Source organism: Pteropus vampyrus, unplaced genomic scaffold (assembly GCF_000151845.1).
Source record: "Pteropus vampyrus isolate Shadow unplaced genomic scaffold, Pvam_2.0 Scaffold121, whole genome shotgun sequence".
Taxonomy (NCBI): Eukaryota; Metazoa; Chordata; class Mammalia; order Chiroptera; family Pteropodidae; genus Pteropus; species Pteropus vampyrus.
Genome location: NW_011888902.1, coordinates 2,074,239 through 2,084,303, shown reverse-complemented (window position 1 = coordinate 2,084,303; position 10,065 = coordinate 2,074,239). Strand labels below are relative to the sequence as shown.

Below are 10,065 nucleotides of genomic sequence, written 5' to 3'. Positions count from 1 at the left end.
TTCCATTTCCCCCTGAATACTAAAAACCCGATTAAAGAAAAAAATGCTTCCTATGAACTGTCTACTTTTTAATAACAATAGAATTCTGTGAAAACCGAATGAGACAAAACTTTCTTAACTCAGTCACTAAGATTCTGAGCTTGAGTCAGATCCTTAAGCCTTTGCTAAAACATTTCACCTCAATTATCTACGGATCTATAATATTCCCCAATTTTCCTAAAATAGAAGCTTTTTCACGTCTGAATTGATTCGTAGTGATGCTTAGGAGATGAAGACAACTGAACTCAAATCTATCATTTTGCAAAAAAAAAAAGAAAAAGACAAGTGGACTCAGGTAGCTTATTTCATAATAATGAACAATTCATAAAAAGCACGGGTGGAGGAAATGCTATAAACATGTATTTTTAGTGCAAGTCAAAATCTAGGGGCTTTTCTCAAAAGTACTGGCCAGCTAAAGGAAACACGCAATTCTGAGTGATCATTAAAAAGAGCCCAAATTTAAGTCCGATTCAAATCATAGTTGACATTATTACAGAACATGAAAAATATGGTAAAAATTTACACATTACACATAAAGTAGTTAATGCTTTGATTTAAACGTTTGCAAAAAAGATCTGCAGATGTGTTTCCAATTATACTGGCTTCTACACCCATGTATTACAATAATATAGGTATGGTTACATATATCAACACTAAAGAAACGGCTAGAGCATAACTATACAGCAATACTTTAAGGTCTGAAGTTTGACCGGTACGTATCAAAGCATTGCACTGTTTTGCTGGTTGACTAAACTGACAAAGAACCGTTAACAATGAAAAAGAAAAAAAAAATCTTACAGACTTATTCTGACTGAAAATTTCCTTTATTAACAGGCTTTTCAGTTTTGAAACTTACAGGAAGCTTCCTTAAGCAGTTGGTACATAGCATGTGTTTTCGGGGTCTTTATCTTAATGCAGACTCGCTTGGTCATACAATAACACACTTGGGTTTTCATCCCGTTTATATGACCTCTTTTTTTCTGGCTCGTTTGAGTTCAAGTTCCTTAAACCATCCATGAGTTTTGGCAAAGGATTTGGTCTCCACTTTATACACCTGTTTTATTTTCCAAGGGCAATGAAATGTTCATTATATAGTAACACACAATAAATAACTCATGGTTAACTCTAAGAGTAGAAGGGGAGGGTGCCTATTGCATAGCAATACAGAAAAATCAAGTGAGGCATGGGATAGGAACGTATGTACAGCAAGTCCACTTAACGGGATTTTCCGTTTTTTTTTTTTTTCTTTCACATAATTAACACTAACAAATTCTTCCAGTGTTTATTTTTTCTTAAAAAAAAAAAAGGTTTTGCTTCTTGTCTCTCTCACGTACAGAGTAGGTGAAATGTGGAATAAAGCCTTCAACATTTTTTTTTTGTTTCAGATGCCAGTTTTAACAAACAGAACACAAACTTCCAAAGTGTTTGAACTAGTACCGCTTTTTCAAAATTTGTTTTTAACACTGATGAAGCGAGGCTCTCTTACGTATCTTGTTACACACGTGGCCTTTGCTGTTGTCATATCATCATCATCATCATCATCATCATCATCATCATCATCACCATCATCGCGTGATTATCGTCTTGCCACGTTTCCGAGAATCTTAGCTGCATTTGCAAGACTTTACGATCATGTTAGAAAGCTGTTCGATCTTGGGTGTTTTGCCGATGTAGTAGAGAATGGTTAGCGGCTCTAAATCCTGGGACACGCAGCAAGGAGAAGCAGATGCTTCTGGATTTATGGTATTGTATAAGCTGAGAACCTGGAAGGGCACAGGGGAGAAAAAACGACACAGGAGAAGAGCAAAAATAAAAGGCGATTATTTTTTAAAAACCTTTTCATCTCGTTATCTTATCAATCATGGCCCTGTAGGCAATTTAAACTGTTTTTGGTTTATGATTTCTTTTGCTTAACCCCAATTATGGTCAAAATGGGACGTGTCTCTAGGAATCAACGAATTTATCATTTTCCTGCAGAATCCCTTCCTCGTACATTGTAAACTATTGTTTCTTTAAAATTCAGATTGGCCAAAATTGTTCAACGGATTTTCCAGTATATCCAGCGAGTCTTTACTTTGATCCGCGCTTTGTTGCATGCGCTCCCCAGGCCCTCAGAAAAACAGTTCTCTTAGTATTTGGTCTCATCCCTACACTTCTTTGTCACCGAAGGTATCTCACGAGTGTATATGTTCAGTTTCCACCCTGTGGACTTTGTTTCTACCTCATAGCCCTAGTCAGTTTTCCTCTGGACAAATAAGACTTACGTCCTAGGTGAAAAAATGAATACGTGGATAAGGAGAAGAAAATTTTTTTTTTTTTTTTACTAAAACCCCCATCAGAACTTCACCGTTAGGTATAGAAAAAGACACCTGTCCGCAGCGTGAAGTCTTTCTACGCTAAGTGTCTTCTCAGGCCGATTTAATGTCGCCTAAATTTTCATGTACAAGAAAAAACGATGGCCATCTCTTTAATTGTATTACTGCGTCCCAGATACAGTCACGTGAAGAATGATATCAAAAACGATCGTTACTCTTAATTGTTCACCTCCTTATAGTGTACTTAAAATAAATAAATAAATAAGAGTAATTACTGATTAATACTAATAATAATCGGCACTCCATTTAGCTTTCTGGGTCTAGATGGCAGCGGCCGAGTTGGAAGATGGCATAGCCAGAGCTGGGACAGAATGAGCAGAAAGTTCCGGAGTGAGTCCTGTGCCTTTAACCCCCTTCGTTCTATATCAAAGGGAAATGTGACTTTTAGCACTAAAAGGATGCAGGTCCCCAAGTGATGATAAAGAGACATTTCCAAGCATGCCATCAACGTGTTAGTGAAACAAGTGACCTTTTCCTCGAGATTCGCTGCAGCTTTTTCTGCCCAAGACAGAGATCTGTTCAGTGCAGCCACACAGCCGACTTTATTAAGCTAGCTCTGGCTTCCTGGGTAACTGTCCAAACCGCATAACTGTGACCATGACAGTTATTCTTCCTCTCTCCTTGAAAAACAAGCCTGGTCTCAGCCTTCACACACTCCCTCTGTGTATCAGGGAGGGGAATTATGTTTCTACTTGGCAACTGGGCCTTGCCCACATTACAGCTACTGTCGCCACAGCCCAGATGAGGCAGCCTGGCCAGAGAGCTCGGACAAAGGGACAGGCATGAGCGAACTTCCCTCACATGGCCGAGCACATGGTCGGCTCCGACTGCCAGAAGCTACAGGGGAGCTGACAAAACGGCTGAAGGAAGGGGAGCCATATTTGTCAATTTAAAGTCTAGCAGATGTAGGCATTTATAAATAAATGGACTTCGTGGTCTCCTAGCACATGATTCTTCATAGGAATTCAAGAGAAATTGGATAATATGGATTGTCTGAAATAACTGATCACTCCGAAACTCTTGAATTCAGCTGACTGCATTATGTGATCTTGCTGGCAGCAGATCCGTTTTCCTAGCCCGCAGTGAAGGCAATTTTTCTAATGCCTCTTTAATAAGGAGATTTACAGAGGCGCGACCCCAATGGGCAGCCACATTTCGGGAAAGAAACGCAGTTAGACAGAGGAAACGGGGGCCGAGCTGTGAAACGCGTTGGTCTGCCTTCCAAGCCTTCATTTGTCACCGGCGGTCTGATCTTGGGCAAGCCACCTACATGATCCAGACTCCTTTTTCTTTAGAAAAGCGAAAGGTTTGGGCAAGATAATTTATGAAGTCCTTTTGCCTTCTGATTTAGCCTTCTATCCTCATCGATGTAACTTGATAAGACATTCAGAGTCTCGTTTCCTTCGGGTTTTATTCGAGAACGAGAGACAAATTTTCAAATCGTGTTCACACGCCTCAATCGCCTCTCTGTTCCTCGCATCGGCTCTCGAGTTTGCCTTTGTTGATTTTAAAGGTAAATTTTTAATAGCAACGTTCCTTTTTCCTATAAGAAATTGAGGTTCAGAAAGGTGAAACAACTTTCTGATTGTCATACACTTGTGACTCACGATGCAAAAGCATCTCCTCAATGTTCTCTCGAATATGACAGTTCCTGATGTGGGTGATAACGGATCCTTTTTTCGATGGGGACCTGGGTCCCTGCACATCTCTGCCGCACATGACACTAAGTGATCCAGTGATTCCAAAAGTGTTTCTCTAGCTACTTATTTATACTTCCAGCTTTTAAAAATAAAAAAATAAAAAAATAAAAATAAACAAGGAAAAAAATAAACCGAACTGTCCTCAAGGTGCTTATAATCTACTTGGGAAGGGACAGCCACTGTTCCGACTGACCAGTGTTCCTTTCTGAGTTCACCTACAGCCTAACAGCCCTCGTGGATTTCTCCTCCACCATTTATGTGCGAAGACCAAAGGGCACCAGGCCAGTTAGAATTCAGAATTCAGTTAAAAATACAGCTGACCCTTGAACGACACGCATTGGAACCGAGCGGGTCCCCTTATCTGTGATTTTTTTCAATACGTACACCGTCAGCCATCTGTAACCCCAAGTTTCCCATCCCCAGATTCAACCAACTACGGGTCAAAAGCAATGTTTTCCACAAGCGGTTGGAAGTCCGCAGATGCAGATGACCGACTGTAGGCTTTGTTCTATGCCATTTTACGTAAGGCGCTTGAGCATCTGCGGATTTGGGTATCCCTGGAAGGTTCTAGAACCAGTAGCCCGTGGACACCAACGGACGGCTGCAGTTATGTTTTGTGGGAGTCGTAAGCGAGGAGTTTGGACTGTAGGGGAGGTGTCGGTCCTTCACTGCCGCATGGTCTAAGGGTCAGCTGTCCTGTGGGCAGGTTCATGCTAACAACCCGCGAATGGAAGAGACCAGTTAGCCAGACGCTTACCCTGCTGTGCTGAGTGTCTGAACTCCATAAGTACGGGCACGCCCCAGCACAGAAGTTGGCGTTGTACCCTTTGGGCTCATGGATCCATTTCCACCCAAGATCCCTCTTGAAATCAATGTAAAGAGGACGCAGGCAGCAATTATCCTGAACATTTCTGTCAAAAGAAGAGCAACGGAGAGGTTAAAGCTGATGATGTCCCCCCGCCTCATCCCAAACCGCAAAGATGACTCACTGATTCAACAAATAAGCGAATATCGCGGGCCAGGTTTTGTGGTTTTATTATAATCTAAGGGACTTTCACGATGGGGTATTACGGTGATTCGCTGGACTACTTCCCTTTCTGAGTTCTATACTCTGATTCTCTCTCTCTGTGACCTCAAAAATCAAGCCTTTCCCTTGAATGTCCAGATACCAGCAGAGCGGGGGCTGACGGAGACCAAGGTGTCTCCCACCGACAGGGGTGCCATCTGGCCTCTACTGCCCTTCAAACACACAATGAAGCACAACGGCTGTTTTCAACGTGCCATCTAAGACAGTTTCTTTCCTTTGAAAATAAATCCTTTATTTCATTTCATGTTTCTTCATCTAGGGATGAACCAGAGATGAAAAAACATGGAGAGTTCACTTAGTGCCCACCAGTGGCTCTACAACCAAGCACGATCATTTTACTTGTGAAGTCTGACGCGGTGGGGACACCTCACTGCCCCACGGCTCTTAAAACAAAGAGAGAACCTTCCTCTCAGCGGAGTAGAAACCACAGACGAGCAGTCACATGGGAACGGGAGGGAAATCGTGTTGCCTTCCCTTCTCTCGCGCTCTGCAGCTAGAGATGTGACAGATCACGTTCTTTGTCTTTCGCTCCAGTGGCAGGGCCGTGAGCATGGGCAGTGCAGTGAGGAAGGCCTCATGCAGGTGGTGGTGGTGGTGGGGGGGTGTCCTCTCTAATCAGGGAGCCACCGCCATGCCCCTCAGGTAAACTTCCATCAGCTCATTCCCTCCTTCAGCCCCCAAAGCGTTTCAGAGAGATTTTAGGGAAACACTCAGGGAGCTCGCTTTCTCCCTTCACACTGGATTCACTGCTAAAGAGATGATGACTCCAACACAAACAGCTACGCGAAGCCTCTAGAAAGAACAGCGAACGGTATGAGGTGCGGTGGCTCCGCGGTTCTGTACACTTGGCCTCAAGCATCGGGCGAAGTTCAAGGTGGTTTGCAGTCAGGGGAAGGGCAGAGGCAGAAGGAGAGCTACCAGACTTGTGCGAATTTTAATCTCCGTTACCTAAAACAATAGGCTGCGTCCAGAGCACGCTTCTTCCGCCGATTGGACTGTTGTGACTCCAGTCTGTAGGAGGGCAACAACATTAGCAGGAGGTGTGGGGTCTTCCCACTGTTTTTTTTCCTAGTGGACTTTATAGTTTTCTGATCACCACTGGTATATGTGGAGGTGCCATCAATACCTTGAAAAAATGCATTTGGGTGATAAACATTTAGCTTTACCTTCATCAAATATCATCAGCCATAATTTTTTTTTTCTTTTCTTTTCTTTTGTATACTGTCACAAATAGCATTCCCCACAAAGACAGAGCGGGCGTACGACAGGGCTACCGCAGGTGACAAGGGACACTTTAAACGGGGCTCCAAGGCAGGGCTTGTTGGTTAGGAAAGTCACTACAGAAGGAGTCTCTGACCTCCGGTCCAAGGGCCATGTAGGCAGGGAACTCCCGGCAATCCTCAGCTCAGGCTGTGCTCGACCCCTCTGTGACCGGCACAGCGACAGAAACTGCCTTGTCACCCGCTGGTTCGCCCTCTTCCTGGGACCACCAAACTCTTTCCTAACGAACATAAGCTGAGGCTTACACTAAATTGCAGTGAATTCGGTTCAAGTGGAACAGAAGTCACCCTTACCTAATGCTATTTTGGGAAGCTGGATGGAAAGAAAGGGCTTTTTCATTTATTTTATGGCATCCTCAACGCTTTCCTGATTCCGTCCGAGATTCAGAAACTCAGGCTCCCCGAAGCACGCCCAAGAGACTGCCAGTTTAAGCATTTAATCTCCACGCTCTGGAGAATCGTGATGAGGTTAGAGACTGAAATAAATCTCTCGACCTCGGGGGGTATTTTTCCATGAGCAGGGGCCGCCGTTAGCCTGGTCCCGGGGGGTGTTCGTGAGGGAAGGGAAACCAGCTGCCTGAACTGGTGGTACTGGCGGGGCCGGTGCCGAACCTGGGTGCAGACTCCCCTCTCCCCTCTCGTCGTTCAGCGACTCGGTATCTGACACATGAGACAGAACCCCGGGCAACCCCTTGTGCTCCTTGACTTTCGGCTAATTCGCTAACAGGTGAGCAAGAACACGGGGCAAGCTAAAGCCTTGTTATACATTTATAAACTATTATAAAAGTCTGATAAGGAAGGCACTCAAAATCTCGGGCACCGGGGCTATAAAAGGCGAAGTGTCCCCGTGTGTGTAAGGCGAGTTAAAGAGGCTTGCGGGGGGAGGGGGGACCCCCTTCTCTGTGAAATACAGTTGTGGGTTCCTGGCACTGGAATGGGGGTTATCAGTGGACTGACTCCCTTGAATGCACGCTCTCTTCTGCTATAACATCAGCATGGATGGGAAGTTAGTTTGCTTGAATGAAGAATCGAGGGCTTAACCGACAATTTAATAGTTTGGAGGGTTGTTGAGTCGGTCAGTTAGCATCGCCGAGTCAGCCGCGCGCATCCAGCAGCGCATACTACGCACTGAGCCCTTCCTTCCTTCCAGTCCTTTCTGCCTTCGTACATCTCTCTCCAACCACATCTTTGCCTAAACAAATGAAACCTCCCAGGCCTCACCAAACAGTCCCATTTTCACATGCAAACTGACTTCCGTCTCCCAGAAAATGATCAAGAGGCCCTCCCCTCCCCCACCTCGGACAACCCACCGAGTTGCAGTTACCTGCGAATCTTGCTTCTAGTTCTTCGCTTTTATTGGGGATGATGTAATTGTTAGACGGCACGAAGGTGCAGCAGGGGCAATGTAAACTTATTTTAAATCCCAGGTTTCTGTCTGGAAAACAGGAAGTCAAGGAGGTCATGGGTCTGCGTGTCTACGCCCTGACTCCTGCAGCCAGGGTCTCGCTAACTTAGGGTCGCCGGGCACCTAGGGAGGAAGAGGGAGGGCGCCCGTCACCTTTGTGGTGGAGCCATTCGTGAACAGCATCCGTCACGTCGAAGGACAGCCATTCCCCCTCTGCCCTGGTCTTCACGACTTTGCTGTCGATGTAGCGCTGGGCTGGGGATGTCAAATCTTTGGATTTGAGGATCTGGAGGAGGGAAGGGCGAGAGGAAGGGCTCGGTTGGCACACGGACCGCACGGCTAAACCCAAACCTTGAACATGGAATCCCCACTCGCTAGCTCAGTGTCGCTCCCGCTCGAGTACATCCACGAATCGTCCTCTGCACGGCGTGGCCGCGTGCGTAAAAACGCGACATCAGGCCATCTGCCGTGAAAAACAGAGCTACTAAATCAGTTGTGTGTTATGATAAGGTGACAGGAACCATAAAGCCAAGCGTCTAAAAGAAAGTGACAGTAATGATTTTACTTTGCTGACATAAGCTTTGCAAGATTTCAGCCATAAATTCTATGCTATTAAGTTAATGGTTTTGTTACCCTGCTTCCCCACTTATTTAATTTGGGGAGCTGGGATGTGGGGAGGGGTCCTTTTCGGAGGAGGGAGCCATGCTCACCCTCTACGGGCCCCGAATTATAAATCTCCTTCTAATAAAGAGAGAAAGGTTTTAACCTCGGTTCCTAAATCCACTGACATTATAAAAATGTGGCCTCAGCTTTGAGGTGAGTCTCCAGCTGGGGTTTTTACTCTCAGTGTGACTTGTTATGATTTATAAAGATTTTCCACATCCCACAGACCAAGAATGGATCTGGGCAGGAGAAGTCTGGCATGATGTGTAGCGACAGTCTGAAAGCAAATCACCCTGAACACGGAGATGTAGAAGGATACATTCACTTCGAAAAAATAAAGAGAGATTCCAGAGTGATCTTGGGTTTCTGTAGGAGGTGGACCTTTTGGGTGGTTTTCGAAGCTTCTTTAAATGACGGTGTTTTTCTTAATCATTCAAAGCAAGATGCTGAGTCTCCTGGAGCTACATCAGCCCCTTACCCAAATCCATATCCTGCCTTTCTTCAGGATTTGGGGGCTCAAGCCCTGTCATTTTACACTGCCTTTCCTGACACCGAGGCTAAGTCTTCTGTGGTCATTTCACCCATATGGCTTTGGTCTCTAACAAGTCCATGAGCTTCCGCAGGGGTTGTGTCTTCAATCTGATATTCCTGGAAGGCACAGCATTCGATTCAATCGGTGTCTGTGGAATGATTATCTGAATATCTAGAGGATTTATTTACTCTCCTTTGAACCTTGGAAAACGAAAATGCATAGTCTTCCTGTTGTTTTGAAAATGTATTTCTCTTCCATGCATACATGATTGGTTTCAGGTCATTTGGCAACAAATGTGTCCTAGAATATCTGGCACTATAGAACTTTTTTCCTCCAGATTAAGTAAGCTTAGAAAAGGAAAACGATTTACACAATTGGGTTTTGAGGTGTCTTCATGAATTTCGAACAAACTCTACTCTACAGACCTGCCCCTAAGGTCCAACAAACCCCACTAAGAGGAGAGAATCTAGTCATGGTTCTCCCCATAGGCAAGAGATTCTCTTTGTGAATTAAAAGAAGCAAGTAAACACGACACGAGGGCACGTTATTTCATTTCATCTCATCCCCGAGATGTTCCTGTGAGGTAGATTAAGAAAACAAAACTCTGGGAGGTTAAGTGTCTCCCCGAAAGGCCTCACAGGGAGGCCTCACTCTCCCACGTCAGTGCTGGAGTTTGAAGACCAGAGGGTCGGGAGAGTCAGGCCTGAAACATCATTCTTCATTACCCGCTTGCAGGTGACAGAGACCATTCGATGCTGGAGCAAAGATTTTCAAGAAGAATATAATACAGGATGGTACGAGATGAAAATGTAAAATGTGGAAGGCATGGATTCAGTGAATGCTGACACGAACCTATAACGTTAAAGATACGGCTTTTAACAGCAGCCAATCCTTTAGAAATCAAACCTCACCTTGAGAACACTCCCAGCTGAACAAGTAAGATACCACTTATCCAATTCAGAATAAATGGTATAATTAACCCAA

At 44.7% G+C, this 10,065-nt stretch overlaps 1 protein-coding gene across 3 annotated transcripts in view; it reads right to left on the bottom strand.

The window, feature by feature from the left end:
- Positions 1-841: 841 nt before the first annotated feature.
- Positions 842-10,065, bottom strand: part of TGFB2 (transforming growth factor beta 2) — a 72,473-nt gene continuing 63,249 nt past the window's right edge. For 2 of the 3 annotated variants that reach the window (XM_011366127.2, XM_011366128.2), the window contains 5 exons: positions 8,040-8,172; positions 7,806-7,916; positions 6,150-6,327; positions 4,872-5,025; positions 842-1,802 (listed from right to left, as the gene is read on the bottom strand). In XM_011366127.2, the coding sequence (XP_011364429.1) occupies positions 1,644-1,802; positions 4,872-5,025; positions 6,150-6,327; positions 7,806-7,916; positions 8,040-8,172 (735 nt within the window). In that variant the 3' untranslated portion in view covers positions 842-1,643. The remainder of the gene's footprint in view (positions 1,803-4,871; positions 5,026-6,149; positions 6,328-7,805; positions 7,917-8,039; positions 8,173-10,065) is intronic. The other variant, XM_011366129.2, reaches the window with a different exon arrangement.